We start from the raw sequence: 26,896 nt of genomic DNA on the forward strand, positions 1-26,896 counted from the left end.
GCATAGGTTACAGAAATGTTTCTTTCTTAACATAGCCGTCCTGTGCCTCTTCTCAACTTTGATATATTAATTTTTGCTATTTCTGGCAATGCTATTACAAAAGATAAAATTTCAGCCACTTCAACATTAAAAATAACCATAAAAAGTCAACCCCAAACAGATGTGATTTAATCAAAGTGAATCAATGGAAAGGTTGGTTTTTTTCATGAATTTTAATAACTGCCTTAATATTCTTAGGATCACAGTGACATTTCTTGGACAATTTGGAAGTGAGCTGAAAATGATAAAAGTACATGTATCACTCTATTCTCATCACTGCAACTTAGACATTGGGATGAAAGTTGTACCCCTTATTTCTCAATAGCCGAGTAACACGCTCCTGGTTTTCACTACAGCTGATGAGAGGGAAAGCAAGGTAAACTGGATGCATGTGACAAACATGGAAGGTAATATGTTTCCAGGGTGTGGCAACTTGTCACTGACCACAGCCTCTTGGAACAAGATAAAGCCACTGAAATAATTAACAGATGTTAGCATACTTGAAATATAAAAGTTCTATCGCTAAAAATTATGTAGGGTCAGATGGAGATTTGGCACTTGGTCCATAATTTAACTGACTTGGAAAATGGGAAGTTGAGATCCAGAGGCACATAACGTATAATATGGAGGCCACACACTTTGCACACCATGCAGGAGCTCATAAACTACTGATGATATGTACGCTGTGCTAAGCCAGCTTGATTAAGTATTAACACAGTTTTTGATACTTAGGGAAATCTGAAGTCAATTTTCACGTCAACTAAATTAAAAAGTTATTTCTATAAGAGCAAAAGAGTAGACTTTTCTCCAAGTTCAAAGCATGTCCACACATTTTATTATTTAGCCCCGGCTTGCAATTCACCTGATGACTGGTGTATCTTCCGGTCAATTTTTGTAATCTATCCAGCCTACTCTTTTTCAAAGTATCTCTTTTTTTCCCCCACTCTTGTCTATTACTTCACATTTCAGAACAAGTTGGCAGTAATGATTTTCAGATGAGTATCTGTAGCTGAAATGGAGCTTCTCAGCCTTAACTCACAAATGCATTCAAGTCAAGCGTTGAATGAGGCTTGTGCTACTTTAGAGTTTGTAGTTTTATTCACAGCTTTGCAGATGAAGTCACCAGCTTCCATCACTTTGTAAAGATTCACACCCTGGTGAGACAAAGATGACAGTGATACCAGGTGGGAAAGGGGGTTAAGGAGAAAGAAGACAAAACAGATTCCTTTTAATTGTATTAGTAGTTACTTAACCATTTAAAATTACTAAACAAAATGCTGTTCATTATTGATGGGGGGGTGGCATTTATCTCCGTGAATTATGTAGCTTTAGATTTTTCTGCTTTATTAAAACATATCTTGAATCTGACCCTAGTATAAAACCATAGGCTAGTCACACCTGAATAGCTCAGTGTAATTCATGCTGATATCTAAACTCTACAAAGGACAACAGTGGAACCAGAAAGACTCTACAAAATATCAGTGAAGGGCAATTAAAATGATAATCATTTGGAGGAGTTCAAAGATAAGGACTTAGGGGAAAAAAAAAACCCTCTTAGTGTATCTTAGGATATGAAGAAACAAACCTGATAAAGCTGTAAGAAATATGGGAAAGATGAATGTATAATTTTTAACCATGTTCAGAAACACTCTTACTGGCATGAAATTGAAGGAGGTAGTCCAATAAAATGAAGTAGTATTTAGTACACATCTGGAACTTGTTTGCCTGAGAGGCTGTACTGTTTGAAAGCATAAGTAGGATCAACAAAGGCTTTGGTAAATCCATGGATGACAGATCGACAGTTGAGTATGAAGGCCAAGTTCAAGGCAGGCTCGGCATCTTGGGCTTGGTGGAGCCAAAGATCACCATCGAGGTTTCCACCCTGCACCTGTGCTGTCACTGTGGGGGGGTGGGGGGGTGGGGGGTGGAACGGGGGCACAGTGTTAGGTGGATTAACCAGAGATTTGCCCCATGTAATATTTTGTAAGCTCCTATGTCCTCCCTCAACTCAGACTAGAAACAACAGGGACTTAAAATCAAACAGACTCAGGCTCCCTTGCTATTAAGGAGTAGTTTTTAAAATTTATGTAAGTTTGTCGTTTTCATAAAACAGACAAGTATAAATACTCATAGGGGCTTTTCATACAAGTGATCAAAAAGAGATCATCATTTTAATATAGGTAGTTACTTCTCTCTAGAAACTTTTAGGGCACTGTTTTGTTTGTAGTTTACTTCTGTTTAAAAATCATCAAAGGGCTTCCCTGGTGGTGCAGTGGTTGAGAGTCCACCTGCCGATGCAGGGGATACGGGTTCGTGCCCCGGTACGGGAGGATCCCACATGCCGCGGAGCAGCTAGGCCCGTGAGCCATGGCCGCTGAGCCTGCGCGTCCGGAGCCTGTGCTCCACAACGGGAGAGGCCACAACAGTGAGAGGCCCATGTACCGCAAAAAAAAAAAAAAAAAAATCATCAAAAATATTTTGTAAAATGACAGGTAAGTAATTTTCACTGTTTCTTTTTATTATGAAGTTGTTTTTAGGGTACTAACATGTGCTTTGGTTTTGTCATAGTAATGGTTTTGGGTGGAGTATCTGTTAGGCACATTTTGGTTTTACATCCTTAATCTAGTAATATGTAAATTTTGTAAATAATAAGCTACATGTGTGTCTTTCATTTCTGAATTACATCTAACAAAAGATAATAAGATTTTAGTCACCAGCATTCTTCTTTGCTTTCCAGTACCATTTATAGCAATTACGCAGTGGGATTGGTTGGTATCGTACTAAAGGATTCTGTTTCGGCCTTCCTCTACCGTTTTATTTAATGAACAGATACCTTTATGAAATAATGTTGCATTTATTCTTAAATCTTTTAGCACTTAAACCAGGTGTTTAAATACGTCTCATGTACTATGATCCATTTTGGGGTTTCAAGAACTTCTCGAAGAATATGGTTTCTGTCTTGAGGGTGCCTGTGGTCAAGCAGGCAATATGGAGCCCTAAACAGGAAATCCAGTACTTCCACTAAAGTCACTGAGGGAGAGAGATGCTCGGATGATCATGAGGGCAGAGCTGCAGGGTAGTCAACCCACTGAGGAAAAGGGTATGGAAACAAATGGAGGGGAGTGTGTCAGGGAAGGGTGCCAGGAAAGTAAATCCTAACCTGAGGTTTGTACGGACAGTATGAGTCCTTGAGAAGAAGTAAGAGGAATGAGGCACTGTCAGCAGAGAAGAGTACGAGACATCTGAAAAATACCATGGGATACATGGAAAGTAATGGGCCGACGTGACTGGAAAAGGGATAAAAGGTGTAGAACACAGCCTTGCTTTTCAGAAAATGGGAATCCACTGATGAGTACCCAAGTGGGAGCAAGGGATATTCATATTTGTATTTTAGAGAAAATCTTTTATGGTAGCAAGGAGGATGAATTTAAAGGCACTCTGGAGCCAGCAGACCAGTGTGGAGGATGAATATCCAGGAAAGAGATAAGAACTTGTGCTGATGTAGCTACAGCAAGGATAGTAAGGAAGGAACAAACAACCAAAATACTTTAGAAGTTGAAGCAGTAGCTCTTGGTAGTTGACTAGGCATGGGAGACATAGTGATACATGTTGTACAGAGAATCTTGTCTTGTTGGCTGATATCCAATGTAACAACTGTCCTTGAACTGTGAAATTCTTAGGAATGGAGACATGGCTTATTTGCATTTGGACCCGCATGGCCTGACACATATGAAGCAGAGTTCATATGTTGACTCAGCTGAGTTCAACCAAATCATTTAAATCTTCAAGAAAGGATTTCTATGAATTGGGAGTTTGGGATCAGCAGATGCAAACTATTATATACCGGGCAGATGAAACAACAAGGCCCTACTGTATAGCACAGGGAAATGTATTCAATATCCTGTGATAAACCATAATGGAAAAGAATATTAAAAAGAATATATATAGGGCTTCCCTGGTGGCGCAGTGGTTGAGAGTCCGCCTGCCGATGCAGGGGAGACGGGTTCGTGCCCCCGTACAGGAAGATACCACATGCCGCGGAGTGGCTGGGCCCGTGAGCCATGGCCGCTGAGCCTGCGCGTCCGGAGTCTGTGCTCCGTAACGGGAGAGGCCACAATAGTGAGAGGCCTGCGTACCGCAAACAAACAAACAAAACCCAGCTGTATAAGGTGCTATCTGCCAGGTGACCATATTCAATACTTTAATAAATTATCCAAAAGTCCAGTGTTTCATTAAATCTATTTAAAAAGAAAAAAAAAAGAATATATATATATATATATATATATATATATATATAAAACTGAATCACTTTGCTTTACAGTAGAAATTAACACAACATTGCAGGTCAACTATACTTCAATAAAATAAATTTTAAGAAAAGAAAGGATTTCTACTTCTGTCACGGTCATACATTTCTAATGGAAATGATGGAAAAAATCAGGCTACTTTGTAATAGCTATTTCTAACCAGAGAAGAGAGGCTCCTGGTGTTTAGTGCCAAGCGGTATCAGTCCTTCACTGAACATTATTGAGGGTCTCTAGGCAACAGGCACCTGTGAATCAGCTGTCATACTATATTTCTGCCTGCAGGGGGACCTAGACACAGAAAGAAGATGGTTCTACAACCTTGTGGTAGGTTCAGAGGAAGACACAAAGGTAGCCTGGAAACACGGAGGAGAGGAACCCAGCAGTGTGGGCCTCGGAAATCAGCAGGGAAATGCTAGAAGGTGCGTTTTTGAGGATGGTGGTGCCTCATTTTCCAGGTGAAATCGAGTATGGGCAGTAAGGCTGTTCCAAGGGGTGGTGAAAGCAGGAGCAAGGGGTGGAGGTGAGAAACCGAATGCGCAGGGAAGGAGACTGCAGACAAGCTGGCTGCTGCAGGAGCATTGCTCAGTAGAACGAGGGAAGAGGAGAGAGAGGAGAGATGGAGAGGACAATTCCATTCTGCAATCCAGGTGATGCTTTACATCTCAGAAAACATTTTGAACTTCTGATAATCTGTGAACAGTTTTTTGCCTTTTATGTTTTATCCTTAAAAAAAAGAAAATCTGCCTTAGAGACTGGTAGGCCGTCTTAACAAGCATGTGGCAAAACAAGGTACTAATTTTGGTGGGTTATTATAGAGCATGTGACTTTTTCAGGTAGCACTTGTAAAGAGAGTATTCTTGCTCACATGCTAAGTATTATTAAGCTCTGGTCCTACACTGGCCATTTTAAAAGTGCCCTGGGCTCTCTTTCAGAAGCCCTACTTGTCACCATGAGAAAATCAAGATCTTAGCTTTCCTCCAAGGAAAACAAAACAGCAAAAACAATAATCATAATAGCAAAGACAGGCTCAGATTTGCAAAGTGTGTGAAATCAAACTGGATACTAGATGAAAAAGGACTTTGGAGGTCATGAAGCACCATAAAAATGTGAAATGGTAGCATTATTGGTGATCTAACTATAGCAATAAGTTACTTTATAAAGCCCGCCCCAAGAATTTTTTATTGTATTTTCCCACTATGCATTTTAGCAAAGAGCAAAAGTGTAGTAAAACTTGAACTCAAAGTTGCTTCCCAAATCCAAGAAGCATTCCAATTTGAATCTGCAAGGAATGTATGAATATTAAAATATGCTAAATTTACTTACTGTCTTGACCCCCAGGCCATTAAGCATGTAGATCAAATCCTCAGTGGCTACGTTCCCAGAAGCACCTTTTGCATAAGGGCAACCACCTAATCCGGATACTGCAGAATCCACCACATTAATCCCCATCTGGAAAACAAACCCAAACACCCAAGGTTTGTCTCTTTATGGCATGTAAATTGTTGTATCTCTATTTAACCTGTTCCAAAGAGCAAATAAGGAAAATCTGAACCATGATTCCAACCTATTCACTTACCCACCTGCTGCTAGAATAGTCCCCGAGGTGCTAATTTCTTTTCTGACTAATCTCATCTTTTAGGCTAACAGACACTCTGCTAAGGATCTCGGGAATGAGAATAATCTTAGATCAAAATTGAAATGGTGTTTTCATTGATAACAGAACAAAGGTAGGGGACGAAGACTGAAGTAAGATAAATACACACATGGGGTGTATTTTCCAACCTAATTTTGAGCTTTAGTCTAAAAACCTTATATAACCAACAGGAAAGATTTCCAACATCCTGACTCAAAATCAAGGTGCCTTCGAAGACAGATGGGGGGGTGGGGGGGTGGAGAGCTGTCCTTATGTTTGAACTTGTATTTTGTGGGCTCAACGTATTCACTCAATTCATCCAATTTTTATTGAGCCATTACTTAATTTTGTGCACAAAACCCTGCTGTTTTGGGAGAAGTGAAGAGACATTTGAGAGGCAGGACATCCACCACTAACAATTGTAACAGCTCACATTTACTGGGTCCTCACTAAGTGCTGGATATTATTATTAATACCTCATGATACTAACTCACAATTCCCACACAAACCCAGGAGGTAGATACTCTTCCATCATCCCCAAATCACAGATGAAGAAACTCAAGTACAGAGGGATCACACATTTTGCCCAAGGTCACCTGTGTCTCCAGAGAATTCACATTCTGCTGTGATTTGTGGCCTCTGGAAACATGCAAGTTGGTTCATGTTATGAGTCTGGGGATATCCAAGGTGGAGATCTCTGTGGACTGGAAAAGTTGTGAAAGACGTGAGCACAAAAGGGTCTGAAAGGGACCCTGGGAATCAGATTTGAATAACATAAGAAGAGAGGCAAGCAGAGCAGCCCTCTCTGGAAAGGGACAATTGGGAAATCAGAAGCCATTAAGAGGCTAATCTGACTCTTCACTCCTGGACATTGAAGAAGAAGTAACATGACCTCATCTAAAATGAGAAGTGCTGGGAAACAGAGCCCTTGGCCAATCTGCTAGATCAGCAGTTCTCAGTCACAGAAGCAGAATCACAAATGGCTGTTACATCCCCAGAGTTTCTGATTCTGGAGGTCTGGGCTGGGCCCTGAGAATTTGAATTTTTAACAAGATCCCAGATGCTGTTCTCACTGCTGCTCTGAGGAATCACACTTTCTTTCTTTTTCCTTTACTTTTTTGATAAACTTTTTATTTTAGAATAGTTTTAAATTTTCAGAAAATTTGGGAAGAAAGTACACAGCATTTCCATACATTACACACAATTTCCCCTATTGTTCACATCTTACATCATTATGGTATATTTGTCACAACTAACGAACACATATAATATGTTATTATTAACTAAAGTCCACACATGATTCAGATTTCCTTAGTTTAGAAGCTAATGTCCTTTTCCTTTCCAGGAACTCATCCGGGTAGCACATTACATGTAGTTGTCTTATCTCCTGCTGTGGCTGTGACACCTTCTCAGACATTCTTTGTCCTCATTGACCTTGACAATTTCGAATTGTTACTTGTCATGTGTTTTGCACAATGTCTTTCAAGGTGGGTATGTCTGATGTTTTCTCGTGGTTAGACTGGAGTCCTGAAGTTTTGTGAGGAGAGCAACACAGGGGAAGTGCCAGTCTTAACACATCGTATCAAGGGTGCGTACTATATGGTTTACAACTGATGATGTTCACCTTGACCCCATGCCCCCTTTTCCATATGGCACTTTTTGGAAAAAAGTCACTATGTGCACACCTAAGGAGTGGAGAATACCTACCTAAATTATTTAGAAATTTCCCATATTAGAGATTTGTCTATTCTCCCATATTTATTTATTTCTTCAAATATTTGTTTATATCACTAGAGACTCATGGGTATTTATTTAGTACTTTGGGTTGTAATCCAATATTCCTTTATACGTCTTGTCACTCATGTTGTTTGAGATTTAGCTGTTGGGAGCTCTTCAGGTGGCTCCTATCTCCTTTGACATGCCAAGGGGGCTGAACATTTTTTTAATTGAAGTATAGTTGATTTACAATGTCATGTTAATTTCTGCTATACAGCAAAGTGATTCAGTTTCATATATATGTATATATATGTATATATATATATATATATATATATACACACACACACACACACACATTCTTTTTTATGTTCTTTTCCATTATGGTTCAAGGGGCTGCACAATTTTACTGTTCTGAATTTTCTCTGGTGAGAACTAGAATGTTTACCAAAGCTCCCAAGGGCAGAACCATAGTCCAAAAGCCATAGATGCCTTTGGGACTAATGCAAAGTTTACAGATATAATTGGTTTGCTTCTGTACCTCCATTTCTCCTCATTATACTACTCAACATGGGAAGGTGGCAATGGCTCTTCTTCCTTTATCACGACCTCTCTCAAAGCTCAATCATGTTTGGGTGTTAATAACTGACCAGCTAAAGTACTGGTCCATTTAGGACAGTCTACATTTGCAGTGAATCAAAATAGTAAGTTTAAAGAATTATGCTCTAGGAGTGAAATCTGTGGAATTGTCCAGTAGTTGGAAAAGACAAAGGTTCAGACACTGAGCTCATCTCTGGAAGTCTGCCAGGACATCAAATAGGCAGAGGCATTCTTCACCTATAGGTTAATATTTATCTATTCAGTAGAATTGAATCTATCACTGCAGGAGAAAGAGGTTTCAGTGGTTCTCAATCCTTACCAATTATAATCACCTGGGGACCTTTTAAAACTAACAGCCAAGTTTCTCCCCAGAATCTTTGTCTGGGAATGGGGTCAAGCATTGGTATCTCTTTAAAGCTCCCTCCGGTGATCTCTTCCCTCTGGTGATCTCTTGTGTAATTAAATGTGGGAACCCCTGAGGTAAGGTTCTCATCCCTCTCCGACTTTATCAACTGTGGGTACGAGTGAGCTATCATTTAGAGATGCTCTGTACCCTGAGGCAGCAAAGAGTTAATCAGGACAGATCAACTTTTCAAGAAAACCTGTTTTTGAAAGAACACCCCAAAAAGTATGAGGTAGTGAATGTCAGCAGTACCAGCGTGAGAGGTGAAAGATGGCTTCAGTCTACCACGAGGGCTTATGATTTTCTGTATGTGCATTAGACTTTGATAAACATCAATGACAAAAAGGAGGTGGTGTTGGAACTGAAGGTAAACAAGAAAACTTAAACTGGTAGGAAAATAACCTGGAACATTTTTTCTGTTGAGCAATTAACTAGTAATTAGTCTTAATTGCCAATATCCATTATCCTAGAAATTTCTATCAAAAAAGTACTTCCTAGGAATATTTCACAAATTCTAAGTAAATAATTAGGTAAGAAATAAAAACAAATAGATATATATGGGTGAGTGTATGTGTGTCACACATGAAACACACCCCTTATATATAGATTCATTACAGTATGTTTTATATGAATAAAAATTTGAAAACCAGCCAAATGTCTGTAATGGGGACTAATTTAAATTAATTAAGGTGTAGCTGTAAAATGGAATGATAAATGCTACGTAAATGCATAGTTAAGGGAAAGAAACAGATTACAGGACATTATAATGGTGTATGGAACCATAATCCCATTTTCTAAAAAAAAAAAGGTAGAATTTGGATGATATACCAAAATGCCAACAGCAGTGATCACTGGGTGTGTGACCCTAGGTAATTTATTTTATTTTAATTCTGTTTGTCTTGTTTTCTAATGGCCCCACAATGAATGTAATTACAAATATAATTAGAAAAAGAAAAAGAAAGGTTTCTACAAACTGTAGCCTGTCGTAGAATGACAGTAAATAAATGAAAATGAGAATAAATAAACCTACGACTGAGTTTATTGACCAACAGTTTATTTTGCAACTAACTGATCTTTCTAGGATTTAAGTGTGCAGGGCTAATCTGTGTGCATAATTTCGTAAAGGCAGATGTGATCTGGGTGAAAGCCTCCCTGGAAAATGGTCCTTCCCTCTTTCCTACCATCACATTTGCTCTGGAACAGATTATATTTCTGTGAGTGCTAGTCACAAATCAATTGAATCAATTCTAAGAGCAGTATGTGGATTTAAAATTTCAATAAGCAAATTTAAAGAGAGTTTATTAAAGTATACCTTAGCTGTGAAGGAGAATATTAAGATATGTGTTCCTATTAAAGTCTCTTTTCAAAAAAAAAATCACAGTACTTTAAAAATAGAACTTTCTACATAATATCCTCTCAATTCTGTCCTCTATCAAATGTGCAATTCTGTTCCCCAGAAATACATATCTTCTCAATGGATAGTGTTACCCATACACTAAGTTAGATAATGTTATTTTGGAACAAGCTGCTTTGTAAATTTCTAGTCATAGTCATCTAAGAAAATTTGATTTCACTGTGTATGTTTTCTTTACCTCGACTTCCCTATTCCATTAGAAACGGTGCATATTATGATGTAAACAAGTTCTTAACAGAGCAGGAAGAAAAACATTATTTCTTCTCTGTTGCTTATGGTAAATAGAGGAAACATGTTTTTACTTTGCTACTGAAATCATAGTATTATAGAAAATGCATTGCTATAATATCCTCATGTATTTGATAATAGTAGATGGGTTGCATAGCTTATTTTATCATGCAAGAGACTGCATTAAAAGATTAGTCTTAGATATTTCCTTTCCCATGTCTCCAAATCTAAAACACTGCTTTTCAGATGGTCAGATTCCTGGCGTCTGTGTGTGTGTGTGTGTGTGTGTGTGTGTGTGTAAACACACAAGCACAAATGGTTTTCTGCACCATACAGTATGTTGCAAAACAAAGCATTTGGGTTTTGTTTTGAAGGAACTATCTTCAGATTAATAACCACAAGATGGCGATGTAACACCAAAATCCACCAAGTTAAAGTCGAGCATTGAACTGCCACTGTGCTCCAACCCAGAAACAGCAATACGTAAATAGCTTTATATTATGCAAATAAATATTTTGTTACCTTTAAAATAAGGAAAATTTTACTAATGGTGTGTAGCACATCATCTGTGGTTCAATGTAATCAGTATATTTTTTATTATTCTTCTTCTGATTTGAACATGTTTATTGAGCATGTTCTATGGGCCAGGGACTTGGAATACATACAAAGCTCTGTAGCTCATGGAGATTAGTGTTAGAAATTAATATTACTATACATTTTGTCTGTCACTGAGAAATAGTTCACTATTGCCAAATGAGAAACGATTCTCTCTAGAACTCAGGGAGCTAATTCTCCCTAAAATGAAACAAATACGGAACTCAAAGGGTGGAGGTGACTTTGGCTTCCATTTCCCTCAAAGCTCACGACCAAAGCTATTAACACAGTGACCCAGGTTATGAAAAGCCTGGTGAGTGCGGTTATGGGCTCCATCTGCTTGAGCTCCCAGACGTGTACTTGGACTTAAGGCTGAGGAAAATGGATAAAATATGAGTGACCACTTCTTCTGGAAAATTGCAAATTAGCTGTGGATATAACACGAGCATTATCACTCCGTACTACAATCTCAGGTGAGCTATGAGGAGAGTTAACTTTGTTAATTTTACATAGTACTTGGATGCCCAGATCATGCTGATACAATAACTGAAAGTATCATCTCGACTCTTTCTCGTGCTGTAAGAACTTATTCTCCAAACAAAACTGAGGAATATGATAAGAAGAGGAGTCAAAGAAATCATTTTCCAAAACGTATAATCGTCCATATATGTCTGATTTCAAAATATTTAATGAAGTCTACAATTTTACGTATTGAAGTTAGTAAAGTATTAAGGAACATGTAGAAGAATTTTGACAATGTTATTTTTTGAAATGATGTCTACTTTTTTTGCCAAGACCAAATTTTTCTTTAGAAATCTGTAATAATGTTACATTTGAATTAAAATAACAAGTGAATCTCTGACAGGGAAATTACTCATTGTGGGGATTTAAGTTACTCATGAGGAAAAAGACAAATATTCATGTAGGATAAAATATTACAAATATACTCATTTTTCTAATATTTTTCCCTTCAACTTGTTCCTCACAGCTAATATTCCCTCCAACAGAGGATTGTAATTATCCACATGTGATGTGCTACTTCCCCAGCAGCCAGACCAGTGTCACTAGTGGGTCACAGCACTCTTTCCAGGGAGCCCAGATCTTGCTCTGAGATGCTACTCACCCAGAACTCTAAAGAATTACCATATATGGAGTTTTGGTACCAACTACTTGCCATTCATGTGTACTGTGAACATACCATGCTTTGTAAACCACAGATAGTGAACCATTGGCATGCATGAATAAAGCCCAGTGTTTTCATACACTGAAGTTATACACCAAAATTGGTATGTAAATCATGATACCTTGCTGTTGGGGGTGAGTAAGCTAACGTGATGGATTATTAACGCTTTCATAGACCATCTCTTGTCTTTGAAAAGGGTTTCCTGCACGTTTCACTCCTCCCTGCCTTACCACACGTAATGAGATAGATTATATTTGTACTTTCATGTAGTATATTTCAAACTGAGATAGAAATGGGAGTGTGTACATAGAAGGAAATAAGGAAATGGAAAAACATAAGAAAATTCTCAATTTCAGTAGACTGAGAAATAGTAAATACTATTAGTGAACATTGATTGAAGGCTTATTATATCACAGGTACTGCACCACATACTTCACATATGAGAAAACTCCACAAAATCATGGTAAGTGGGCAGTAGTTCATGCTCATCTACTGATGAGGAAACTGAGGCTTAGAGAAGGGAAGTGACGGGCCGTGCTTCACACAGTTAGCATGAGACAGAGTTTAACAGGTATAACATTTGTGTGCTACTGTTCAGTATTAATAGTTAACTGACTATGTGCTAATTAAATGCCAGCTGCATTACTAAACACTTTACACACCTGGTTGCATTTAATCCTTATAACAACTCCAGGGGGAAGGGTGTGAATTAGGAAGAGAGCCATTGACAAATCAAAAGACTTCATTTTCTGGAGACGTGGTACGTATATACAATGGAATACTATTCAGCCATAAAAAGAATGAAATAATGCCACTTGCAGCAACATGCATGGACCTACAGATTATCATACTAAGTGAAGTAAGTCAGAGAAAGCCAAATATCATATGATATTACTTACATGTGGAATCTAAACAATGATACAAATGAACTTATTTACAAAACAGAAACAGGCTCTCAGACTTCAATAGCAAACTTATGGTTACCAAAGAGGAAAAGTGGCGGGGGGGGTGGGGTATATTAGGAGTTTGGGATTAACATATACACACTACTATATATAAAATAGATAACCAACAAGGACCTACTGTATAGCACAGGGAACTCTGCTCAATATTCTGTAATAACCTACATGGGAAAAGAATCTGAAAAAGAATGGATATATGTATATGTATAACTGAATCACTTTGCTGTATACCTGAAACTAACACAATATTATAAATCAAGTATACTCTAATTTAAAATAAAAATTAAATTAAAATTTTAAAAGGAGACTGAAAACAACAACAACTCAATTTTCTCATCATACTTTCTTCAACTCTCTGAAAAAGTTTCTACACAACTCAACATTATCAAGAAATTGAGAAAGTAAAGGATTGTTGTCCCAATGGTTGTATTTCTAGGAAGCTAGCCCAAGAAAATAGCCAGAAATGTTAATATAGACTTATGTTCAAGGATGACTATTCTTTGTATTATTATTTGTAACAGTGAGAAAAAAGCCTGTAAATGAAATGTACAACAGTAGGGGAATAGTTAATAAGTTATGTAAGACAGTTATGAGACAATTAAATGGTTTTGAAGAATAAATAATGGTATGGAAAAATGCTGTTAAGAAAATGGAAGATAAAAGAGGAGAGTAACTATATTTGCTATAAGTCATTTGTATTTCCAGATTGTTAACAACTATCTGTAATAAATATATACCACTTGTAATTAGTACAAATGAGCCATATTAATAAATGTGTACCCTTCTTTCTCAATCATTTCCTTCTTCTGCCAGGACAACACCCCAAAGTACACTGGCTGACCTCAGGCTCTATTTTCTCATTTCCTGGGTTCAATCCAAACCCTACGGATGACTCCTCTCAGAATCATCTCCTCTTTTCTGTGTGTGAGTGGATATCACTGGCTCCCATGGGCACTCCTTCAGTTACCATCCATGCTCTCCAATCTACTGGCACAAAATAAAATACAGATTTCTGTGCCTTACCCAAAAATCTGAATTTTTTTCTTGTAAAGCCCAAGTATATGCAACTGTTTCAAACTCCAAGGTGACTTTTATGGATAATAAAGTTTGAAGATCTCTAAACTTTCAGTTTAGCGGTTCATCTGTAGCAGACAGTACTGGCTTTTCACCAAAAAAATCTGTCTCCTCTTCTTCTGGGACTCAGCTAGACAACATTACCTAACTGCCCTCTGTGTAGGTGAGGCTGCATGATGTGGGTTAGCCAATGGCATGAGAGCAAAGTGATGCAGGCCATTTCCAGAACAAGTCCTTTCAGAAACTACGTGTCTTCTTCCTTTTTAATAGTCAAATGCCCATGACAATGAGGCCTGAGGGAATGGTGTAGCCACAAAATGGAAAAAGCCAGGTCCCTGAGCGAACACCTGGAGGAAAGATGCCCGCTGCCAGGAACACGTGCAGTGGACCATCTAATGAGTGAGGAACAAACATCCCTGTGTTTGAGCCATTATTTATGTTGGGGGGTTCAGGGTCTGCTATATCAGCATACCCAAGTAGAACTAATACACTAACTGATATGGTTGGATTAAAATCTGCTAGCTATTTTCTATATGCTCTATTTGTTCTATGTTTTGTTTTTCTTCTTTTTCTATCTTTTGTTAATTGAGCATTTTTTATGACTCTATTTTATCTCTTCCTTAATATTTCTACCTCTTCTTTAAGTTGTTGAGTAGTTACCCTACGCTTTATACTATAACTTAATACAATTAAATTAATATTATTTAATTAATAATAGCCTACTTTCAAATATCTATGCCACATGGAGGGAAGGATCTTACAGTATTACATATAATATATTCTCAATTCCTTCCACCCATCCCTGGTGTTACTGTTTCCCTACCTTTTACTTTTACGTGTGTAAACTCACAATACCTTGCTACTTTTTTTCCTTTAGACAGTCGGTTATCTCTTAGAGCAATTAAAAATAAGAAAAAAGTAATTTCATCTTGATTTATTTCATTTCTGAGTTCTCTGAAGGAACTTGTCTAGAAAAGAAGAGCAGAGATTCAAATCCTGGTATTTAGTGAACACTCACTTTTTGGAATTAGGAGAAGGGAGATGAATTAGTGCAGGGGGAAGTTCAGTGTCATAGGACAGGGTAGAAATTTCCCTAAATATACCACAGTGACGAATGCTGAAGGTAGTTAAAGAAAATGAGACCAGAGAAAATTTATTGGATTCATGCCATTGACAAAGGTTGAAATGGGTCATTTCAGCAGAGATAGAACAGGAGTGAGGTGGCAATAGATTCAAAAACAAACAGAGAACCTACAGCCTTGTGCTTTCAGGATCAGTTTCAGGAGACAGACTTCTGCTTGAACCTGCTCTGCCACCTGTTAGCTGTGCGATCTGGAGGATGTTACTTTACCTCTCTGTTCCCCCAGCTGTAAAATGAATTTAATAGTACTGATTCACGGGCTTGTTCAGGATACAATGTGATGTTCCACGGAAAGCGCACATCCCATAGCTTGGTACATAACGTGTGAGAAGTCTTGGCTTTCACAAGCATATGACAAGGATATAGAGGCGGACGGAGGATGTGTGTGTGACAAATGAAGAAGAGAGTTGGGGCAGATTTCAGTGTGGAAGTATGCAAATGGAGAGACAGGTGAGTTGGCAGCCATGAAGGATAGGGTTCACTGAATGGGGGTAAAGAGTGAGGCTGCACTAGAGGAGAAAATTAGCCAAAAAAGCCTTAGGGAGGTGGGGATGAGTTTGAGGTTAGGGCAGAAACATAGAGCTGAGCCAGGAAATTAATAGATAAAACTGTGCCATGAGGTAGGGCAAAAGGAGAGGACAGACAGAGTGCCAGAGACTCTTAAAGGAACAGTGACCCCAAAGCTTCCAAGGAAAATCAACAGTCAATCTTCTCAGAAACACAGTAACTGAGTTCATCGGCTGAGAGTCCTGGAAAGAGTTGACCATCTCATTCCAGCTCCTCGTAGACCCAGCCTTATCCCGCTCCCATGATGCTCTCAACGTGTGCAGAAAAAGTGATGAATGGAGACAATGGTAACAAAGTGAGGGGGAAGAAAATGGGACACAGATGGATAACTAACACTGTGTAAATATTAAAGATTTTGCACCTATAAAGGTAGAAGTCACCATGTATTTTAGTCAAAATCCCTTATACGATTAATTGATTAGTGGATTGATTCTGGTTTAAAGGGAAGGAGCTAAGCCCCAGAGCTCTTAGGGGTTTCCCCAAAGTCGCAGAGGTCTTTGGTGGTGGAGACGGGTCTAGAATTCAGGCCTTTATGCTTCTGGAGTTGCACTGGTAGGAGATAAGTAATTTCCAGTTCCAAAATGGATGTTAGTGGGAGGCCTGCCTAATATTGTGAAAATATAACTAAATGTTCAGAAAAGAAAAAAGAACGTTAAGAGAGAAAAAAAAAAAAAGAATTGAAAACACAGTGGTGCTGACAAAGAACTAACAGCGTTATCAATACTCACAAACCAGACAGGGCTTGTGATAATGGAAAGATTACACCTTTTTATTTTCTTTTTTAAGTCAAAGCAGCAAGCAATATACATTAGCATCATGAGGTCAAGAACTTCATGCTACCTCACTCCATGATACCCTCAGTATACGGCATAATACCTAGAACAGAACAAGTTACTATTCAAATGTTTTTGAAAGTGTAATTGAACAAATTCAAATATTTTGAAGAACAATTGCAGGATCAAGGCCTGAGTGCAAGTATGACTACACATGGTGTGAACTGAACTTGATCTAATCCAACTGGAGACACAGAACGATGCTCTGAGGATAGCAAAATCAATGAGCCATGTCAGTGGATCACTACCTACTTTGCTCCCTAAACCTTCTTCTCTTGGAAATGCCATAAAGATAAGTTTATGGCACCTGCTTGTTTGTTTGCTCAGTGACTCTTTGTTAATCTTGGCGGCAGCTGTTGGAACCAAAATTGAGTCAATCACAGGCTCCTCCCCCAGAATGTGGCACAGAGACAAAGACAGATTCTGTCTTTCTAAGAGGTGAGATGTACAGCACATGAGCTATGGACAAGCAATTTTTTCCATGGGCGACAAGCAGCAGAGTAATTTGGTCTGTAGGAGGGGGTGGAATAAAACATTCGAATTAGAGAAATGCCACCTGAATTCCAGGCAGCTTTTTGGTCCTTCCTGAGATCCAGCTTCATTTCCTCCCCACCTCTGTTTTTTTGTTTTTGTTTTGTGTGTGTGTGTGTGTGTGTGTGTGTGTGTGTGTGTAGTCATCTTTATTAAGACATCTAGATTCTCATGGGCGTCTGCTTTTCTCTCATTAGAAAATCCACGGTTTATTTGAGAATGGTAAAAAGGGACACTATCTTAGTGTCATTAGGACAAGTTTTCACCTCATAGGAAACCTGAAAGGGGCTCTGGGCCTCCCAGGTCACCAGACTGCCTTAACAGACCTGCCCACACTCAAGTATCTTCTGGAATTCCTTATAAATTTCAATGGGCACCCAGGCAACAGAACATTCTATTACTCTGCTGGTTTTTAAGGTGCAGGTCCAGGGTTAAATATTGTGTCCAAGCTTAACATTTTAAAATTGTCCAGGTTTATTTTCCAAAAATAGTGTATTACTCACTTTACCAATCTCCGTACCAAATAAAGGACCCCAAAGCATTAAATGCTAACCACAAGGAAGTTCAGTGAGGCTCCTCTTCTCTCCCCAAATCAAATTATTTGGAATCCCAAGCAAATGCTAGTACCACAAATGCAAGGCAGTAGTCTTTCCCAAAAAGCCCCACCTTTGTTTCTGAAATAACATTTAATGAGAGCTGTGCCAAGTAAACCATGTAGTAATCCTAGGAAGTACATACTATTATTATCATCCTCATTTTATATGTTAGAAACTTGAGCCACAGAATGTTTACTATGACCACACATAGTGACACATATTGGCTAAGTGGTGAGAGCTGAGATTCAGAATCAAGTGGGAAGGCTTCCAAATCTCTGCTCTTTGCTTGTCTTGTTCCTTTAAGAGCTTTTCGTGACACACCCCTATATCCTCATAACACAGTCTCTTTTTTGCTTAAGGTAGCTTGAGTTGGCCACTGTTGCTTGGAAACAAAGAGTAGCAACTAACACATCATTAAATTAATGACCTGGCGGACCAGATATTCATAAATACAAAGAACTACAATGCAAAGTAGAGTGTGGTAGCTATTATGAAAATTATAAACGAAGCTGTCAGACACATCCGTGAGATGGTTTCTATATTTCATCATGAAGCAAGGTTGGGTGGGGTACGGTTAAAAGTTTGATGACTAGTTTGGCTCTGAATTGGGCCTTGAAGGATGTTGACAAGTGGGGGATGGTGATGGAAGGGATATTCTACGGGGAGGGAACAGCTTGAGAAAATACACAGATGATGAACAGGCCAAGGGTACACTGAGATTTTAATGAGACTTTTATTGTAGGGAGTGTTGGGGTGTGGATGGAGTACAGCTCCTAATCACGAGAGGCCTTGGATGCCTTTCTGTACGAGCTAAACTTTATTCTCTAGAAAATAAAGACCTACTTAAAGTTGATGAATAATCGTGCCATCATCAGCATTTTGTTTCAAGCAGATTTCGGTAGCAAGGGAGCAATAACTGAGAAGGATAAAAGGTTGAGAAATATCTAAGTAGAAACACTAGTCAGAAAATTAGTGCAACGCATCCAGTCAATGGTGGTGAGTATTTAAAGTGAAGCAAAAGTGTAAAAAAAAAAAAAAAGGGGTTTTGTTAAGGAATAAATTTGAGATAAATTTATGAGATAAAATGGTGTCTAAATAAATGAAGACTAATAGTAGATAACATACAAAGTAAAGTAAGTCAGAGAAAGACAAATATCATATGATATCACTCATATGTGGAATCTAAAAAGATGATACAAATAAACTTATTTACAAAACAGAAACAGACCCACAGACATAGAAAACAAACTATGGTTACCAAAGGGGAAAGGGGGGATAAATTAGGAGTTTGGGATTAGCAGATACACACGACTATATATAAAGTAAACAACAAGAACCTACTGTACAGCACAGGGAACTCTACTCAATATTTTGTAATACCCTATAAGGGAAAAGAATCTGAAAAAATATATATATATTCAGTTTTATATATATATATATATACACACATATATATATACATATATATATACACATATATATATACACACATATATATATATACGTATATACATATATATGAGGTGTCGTTAACAGAAGCCCTGTGATTTCTAGCTTAATAGCTAAGTGGAGGGTGCTCCATGAATGGGAATCATCAACTCTAGCGGAAGGTAGAAGCTGCTTTCTTGAAAATCATCATAGATAGAGAAAACTGGATATTTAATACATAATGTTTCTTAAAGCCTTCGTGATTGTTCCAAACTAACTTTAATTCCTTTTTAAATCTTTCATTACATACCCATTTCCACTTGCTTGTCTGCTTTGGGGATGATCTCATGGATTGGTAATGCTCAAACTCATGATTCAGTATTCTTATAACTCAAAGTATTGGTCTCCATGGGGCAGTAAAATAATTTTAAAAGATATAACCATGTGCTTTCTGGGACCCTGAGAAGAGTCCAAGGCTCCTCCTCTCTGCTGAGTACCAGGGATGTGGTTGTGGGTAATGTGTGACAGAAATCCCAGACACATTTAGAGGAGCCCCAGAACAGAAGGGACTGGTTCTGCTTCCAAAAGGGAGGGCTGGAGGGGGATTACAAGACTCAAGAATCTCCCATCCAGCTGTGGGATGCCAGGGCAGCAAAGGCTAAGTGAGGTGCCTGGCAAGTGGGACTCAAGGCAGCTGGAAAGACAATAGGGCACTCACGCCTGGCATAGAAAGCATACAACAATTTCTCGTTTTCCCCGGTGGGGCTGAGAGATCACTGGTGGGCAGGAAGGAACTAGGATCATGACCAGGAAGGTTCAGAGAATAGGCCAACATCCACAAACCATGGTCACAGTACCATCACAAGGACAAAGGATAAACAGGCTAGAGAACTCCATCTCAGGGCAACAAGGGAGGACTAAGATGCCATCAGACCAGGTGACCCTTGCCCCATGGCAGGATGATACTTCAGCTCCCATCAAACTTAGCTCTCCTGTAGGAACGAGAGGAAAATGTGTGCAGGAGAAACTTGAGACACTATTTTAAATAAGAAATGAGTGAGCTGATCAACAGTAAGCTGATGAATGTATTCAGCCATTTATTAGGAGATATTCACGTGGGGGCATTTAAATGGACGGATTCATTAAACTGGACATTGTCATATATTTACATGGATAATAGGGTTTAAAATATTTTATAATATTACGTCACTAAGTATTACCACCCACCTCTTTATTGTTCATTTTCAATAGCTCAAGTTCAACTTGATTTCTAAATGAGTTACCAAGGATCTTGCTTACGCTAGAGCCACCATGATCAAAATATCTCACAAGATAGTTATGGTAACAATGGTATTAATTTTTCTAAGCAGTGAATACAACTTGAAAAAAGAGAAAAAGCTGAGTACACATGAAATCAAGAATGGATTTCTCCCCAGTTAAAGCCAGTTATTCAAAAAGTTGAGAAAACAAAAGTAGGTATAATTACAGTTAAATATATAGGAGATGAAGGAGGTTTGGAGCCAACCAACATATCTGGAAAACATGATACAACTAGTGTTTGAGGCATTTGTGAGTATTTATCTTGGGTAAAAATTCAGAGGTAGATGACGGTTATAGTTACCTAGTTCAAGATCATTACATGGGCAAAAAAATAGACATATTCTGTATAATTCTAGAGGAAAATAGGCAGAGGTAGATTTTGGTTGATATGAGAAATAACTCTCTAGCCTTTCAAAGCTCCCCAAACTTAAATGAGCTCACTCTCAAAATAATGATCTCCCTGCCACTGAAGGTATTAAAAGACCATCTAAAGGTTGTAGAAGGAATCTCTTCTATGGTGGCTGAAGCTTATTGACTTTGATTTTTCCTAGGGTTTTATCCAATCCTAAGGCTTTCTACAAATGCATGTTGAATGTAGTTTGTTCAATAACATCTAATTCTGTCATACAGCTATAAACATAGCCAAATAAAAATAAAATTAAGGGCTTCTGCTATTGTAGTTGAGACAACACATCACTGCTGTAGGTCCGTTCCTTGGAACATATGACAGGAAAATTCTAAGCAAGACAGTGACTTCTTGGGAAGGCCACATGCCATAAGCCTCCAGATGGCATCCAACTGGGATGTCCAGTGCTAATAGCCAAGAAAAAGTCATATAAAACACAGTTTTAAAAGAAAAACACTTGTTGAAGATTCTCCTTAAAGGTGCCAAACCCACACATACTTGGTATTTGTGGCCAGGCTGCCAAATACCATAGACATATAAAAGCTTCCACATGACCTGTAACATATTTTAGGATTTTTTTAACTTTAATACTTCTAAGCACCTAAAATTCAATGCCACCATTCGTTAAGAATGAAAGTAGAAAAGCAGATGGAAATCTTGAGATCTGAGTCCAATTCAAAAGCTATTTCCCTCACTGGCAAGATAACATTCAGAGAAAAAAAAATCACTTATAAGATATACAGGAAAATATACCAAATATCAATCATGAAAAAAAAAAACCAAAACAGATTGGCCAAATATCTTCTCTGGGCAAGAATACAAGTTAGGCTTCTCAGCTTTCCCAACAGAACAAGAAAAGTGCCATCTGCACCTCTGTTCTCCAAAGGACACAGCCTTGTGCCAGTCAAGCTGTTTGCTCCCAGAGGTCTTGCTTGTCCATCGCTGTTGTGCATCTTATCACAGGGGACTGATCCCTGCAGGTTGCATCCCCAAGCTCCCATGTCTGCTGGACTCCTGCTGGGTTCAAACAGAAGGCTCCATTGAATGGAGAAGAATAGCATCCCCTCTCTGACTGCTTCAGGTGGTACCTCTGTGCTCCAAAGGCCCCTGATGACCATGGTTCCAACTCCCTCCTGGTGACTCTGGATGATGAGCTCCAGTAACACTGTCCTCTTCCTTTCTTTTCCTTTCCTCTTCCATTGTCCATCCAGCCTGGGGGCCTCAGTGTGGTGCCAGTGGTTGTCCCCTTGCTGTTGCTAATCTCAGGAGCGCCTCCTTAGAAGTGAGGCACCCAGGGAGCAAGATTTTAGGAGACACTCTCAGGGTTGGGCAGAACAAGGTCAGCACCTGAACATGAATGCCTCCTAAATTTTGTATCCTAGGTGCCTGGCTTGCCCTGCCCTAATCCAGGCCCTGCTTATCTCCGGGTTACCTCACTGTCTGCTGTTCAATTGTAGCTTTCTCCCTTTGCCCGTATAAACAATTCTCTATATTCCATTGCTTATATGTAGCCGGCTTTCTGGCTGGACCTTGACAAATTCTGGCATCCCTTTCATGGAGTTTAATCATGAATTTGCTTCTACCTAGCTTTTGTCAGAGGCATACTAAGAGAATATTAAGACACTTTAAGAGATATACGTCCATCCTTTTCTAAGTATTTCAGTTCTATCTTTATATCAGTCTAGCTCACCAGAAAGACAGATACCTGGATCTCATTAGCTCAGACTGCTGCAGAGACAGCTTCCCTGAATCCCATTTTAAGGTTATTCTCTTGTCTTTTATTGACAGTCAGTATAAAACATTAAAAAAATAGATGTCTTTCCCCACATTTATTCTAAAAACACCTGCTGAAGGTATTGTCCCCTAATTTTACTATATTGTATTATGTATTAATCAGGGTGACTACGTTGAAATGGGAAAAAAAGAGGGAACATTTTTGGGTTAAGTGGAAAGAGTTTGGTGGAGCTGATCTTGGGAAAAACTAGACCAAGGACCCCAACACTATTTTTCTTCCTTCCTCTCTCCCCTTCCCTTCCCTTCTCTTCCCTTCCCTTTTCCCCCTTTTTCTCTCCTTCTCTTTCTTTCTCTCTGTCTCTCTCTGTCCCTGTCTCTGTCTCTCTCCTCCCCTTTCATTTCTTTTCTCACTGTGTTGGCTATATTCTTTCACGTCTACTATGCCAAAAGTTACAGGATCTAATATAAGAAAAGTGAGCACTTTTTCATGAGCTCCAGACAGAAAATTCTTGGGAGAGGAAAATTTACTGACCTTCCTTGAGTCACATTTCCATCCCTGGACCAGTTACTGAAGCTGGTTCACACCCAGGAGGGGACGGGTTGTGGGTGGAAATGCTGTGATTTCTAGGCCCTCCCAAAGAACCCCATGGTTGGAGTGATGAGGGGATAGTTTCCTAGATGAAGGGAGATGTGGCTGTGAGCAGACCAAATAATAAATAGTCTCTAGATACCATTTTTTAGAAGCCATTCAACATCTTCCATTTAAAGTTCAATACTATAAAAAGTTTAATGAGTGTTAAGCTCTCATGCATCTCTTTTTGTCTTTGTTTTCAGGGGATTTAAAACATGATTTAATGCTTGGTAGTGACAACTGCTCACTCTATCACTCAGATATTTGCTGAGTTCCTACATTTTTCTGGGTGCCAGGTATACAGTAATGGAAAATAACACCTACAAAATCTGGGCTCTCGTGGAGCCAGCTGTGTGGTGGAGAAGGAAATCACCTGTGATGGTCAAACAACAAGAAGAATGCAGGAAAGCAAGGGCAGAGATACTCTTTCGGTCATTCTTTCCATGAACACTGTTCTGCTAAGAGGTATTTGAACAGAAACCTGCATGAAGCAGGAAAGTGAACTAAGAATTTATCGGAAATAATAGTGTTACAGTATTATAGTGTTTAATGAAAAATAAACAAGGTCAGAGCAGATGTCTTGAACAGGGAGGTTGCTGGTATGTTTAGAGAGTAGGAGGGGACCATTAAGACTGGAATAGAGGGACCCAGGGAGGCAACGTGAAAACATAACAGCAGACACGTGGCAGGGCCAGATGGTGTGGACTGATCTTCCATCTGGTCAGTATAATCAGTGTGTCCGTTTGGAGACCCATCAGCATTTTTTTCAATGATAGGAATAGAATAGAAAATGTCTTTGTGTGTTGAACTTTCTTATCTCAAAACTCTCTGCTGTTTGACAGGCCACAATGTGTTGAATTAGTAAACCACAACTGACAAGGGAGCATGTTCTGAGCCAAAGCTCATATGAAGTAATTGACAAATTCTTTGGGGTCATTTTTTTAATTATTTAATTAATTTATTTATTTTTGGCTGCGTTGGGTCTTTGTTGCTGTGCACGGGCTTTCTCTAGTTGCGGCGAGCGGGGGTTACTCTTCATTGTGGTGTGCAGGCTTCTCATTGCGGTGGCCTCTCTTGTTGTGGAGCACGGGCTCTAGGCATGCGGGCTTCAGTAGTTGTGGCTCATGGGCTACAGAGAGCAGGCTCAGTAGTTGTGGCCCTCAGGCTTAGCTGCTCCACGGCATGTGGGATCTTCCCGGACCAGGGATCGAACCCGTGTCACCTGCAGTGGCAGGTGGATTCTTAACCGCTGTGCCATAAGGGAAGTCCCATTGGGGTCATTTAAATGCTTTCTTGTCAAATAAAATATGTTTACTTGAACAAAAGTCTCCTGTATTGATTACAGAAGATTTGAGTTTCTCATTGGACTATATGAATTTCATAAATATCTACTAGTTGAACAAGTTCTAATTTTACAGGGAGACCTCCTCTGCTGTTAAAATTACTATGGAAGGATATAGCTCTTAGAAGCACATTCAGTTTTATGTAAGTCAAAGAATAAATCAGGAACTCAGCCACTATTGACTAATTATTTACTCTCAAAAGGCTTAGTGTGCCAATATATGTAAGATACAGTCTGACTGAAAAGACTTATGATCTAGTAGAAAATACATGATGTATAGGTGAATACTTAAAATAAAAGAGAGACTGTGAGAAGTACTAATTTAGGTCAATTAGGAAAAAGTTGTATGAGTTCAAGAAGGACGGAAATGATCTCAGGCTGGGTTAATCAGTTTTCATGGACGAAATGACATCTGAACTTGGCCTTGAGGAGTAGGATGATTCTACAGAGTATGGGGCTTGGGGAGCAGTCCTTAAAAAACAACTAAAAACAACACCAGTGACTAAACTCATTAATATCAGTCTCCTGTTTGCTAATGTTTAACGTTAGCCCTGACATAACTCTGGATCCCCCCTGTGTGTAGCACAGTCTGGGAGAATTATCCCAAATCAGTCACTATTTATTAAAACATATTTATTAAGTGATTTCTATGGACAACTCATCATGGGGGACACAAATAAAAGTAAGATGTGGTATTATAAATAATTCTAGATGCTTGATAGAATGGATTTTAAGATAGCATTATGATGTATGTCTGTCTTCTATATATAAGAATATATAGGGCTTCCCTGGTGGCGCAGTGGTTGAGAGTCCACCTGCCGATGCAGGGGACACGGGTTCGTGCCCTGGTCTGGGAAGATCCCACATGCCGCGGAGCGGCTGGGCCCGTGAGCCATGGCCGCTGAGCCTGCACGTCCGGAGCCTGTGCTCTGCAACGGGAGAGGCCACAACAGTGAGAGGCCCGCGTACCACAAAAAAAAAAAAAAAAAAAAAAAGAATATATATATCCGTATATATTCTTTTAAAATTTCAGTCTGCTACAGTATTGAATACGTTTAAGATAGCTATATATAAATATATGTAGAGACAGGCATATCTATATTAGCTATCTATGTGTGTGTGTGTATTTCAGCTACACCACGCAACAACTGTTTAATTTAGAAATTTTCACTTTCATTATGGCTAGTGTCTACAGGACGTCTGTAAGTACTATTGCATTTCTTTTTTTTTTTTTTTTTGCGGTACGCGGTCCTCTCACTGTTGTGGCCCCTCCCATTGCGGAGCACAGGCTCCGGACGCGCAGGCTTAGCGGCCATGGCTCATGGGCCCAGCTGCTCCGCTGCATGTGGGATCTTCCCGTACCGGGGCACGAACCCGTGTCCCCTGCATCGGCAGGCGGACTCTCAACCACTGAGCCACCAAGGAAGCCCACTATTGATTTCTTAATAGAAGTATGTCTGTTCTTGCTCAGTATTTCAGGCCAGTACCTAATCTTGTATCAATTACTCACATCACCTCACGTGTCTAGGAGGGATTTACATCAAAGTTTGTGAGCCATCTCACAGACGCATGCATGTTTCTCTAAGACACAGACGTATTAGAGGCTGTACAAGGAGGAACGCTTCCAGGCATCATATCTCACTAAGGATGAGAGAAATCCAAAACCTTACACAAAAAGAAGCACAGTACAATACAGTTATCTATGCAAAAAAGTGCTAGCTATTTACTTCAATATATGTAAAACCCCAAATACTATTTTCAAGTTGGTACTTAGCTCTAAACTGAATCATGCATGTATACAAATAATTCATTTTCACTTTACCACAGACAAATGCCAGACAACTGAAATTCATAGAAAACACTCAAGTCTAATTTTATTCAAGTTTTTGTCCCTTTCACCAACCACATATTTATAAACATGATTCAAAACCAGACAAGGTTTGATGGAATCCTGTGAAATTGTAATAAGGGAAGAACAAATCTGGCTCCATATTAGATCTGTTTCTTGTACTTGAACCTTTGCACTTTGTGGCCTGTGCTTAGTCATGCTGGCTCTGTACCTTATGTAAAAGAATGTTGCCTATAGCCTGAAATATACAGGATAGCCTGTTCTCAGGGCTCTGACTTTTAAGAGTCCATTCATATAGAGATAAAAAGTTGCAGAACAGAGAAAAACATTTGTCTTGTTGGAGGTTTGAGGAACATTGTGACCTG

General features: G+C 39.1%; 1 protein-coding gene across 1 annotated transcript in view; it reads right to left on the reverse strand.

Annotated features, from left to right (window-relative positions):
• Positions 1-239: 239 nt before the first annotated feature.
• Positions 240-26,896, reverse strand: part of HMGCLL1 (3-hydroxy-3-methylglutaryl-CoA lyase like 1) — a 138,097-nt gene continuing 111,440 nt past the window's right edge. The window contains exons 8-9 of the mRNA XM_022581539.2: positions 5,670-5,795; positions 240-1,193 (exon numbers count right to left, since the gene is read on the reverse strand). Of these exons, the coding sequence (XP_022437247.2) occupies positions 1,092-1,193; positions 5,670-5,795 (228 nt within the window). The 3' untranslated portion in view covers positions 240-1,091. The remainder of the gene's footprint in view (positions 1,194-5,669; positions 5,796-26,896) is intronic.

This window comes from Delphinapterus leucas, chromosome 10 (genome assembly GCF_059928025.1).
Source record: "Delphinapterus leucas isolate spDelLeu-1000000601 "Yukka" chromosome 10, BTC_Dleu_Yukka2, whole genome shotgun sequence".
Lineage (NCBI taxonomy): Eukaryota > Metazoa > Chordata > Mammalia > Artiodactyla > Monodontidae > Delphinapterus > Delphinapterus leucas.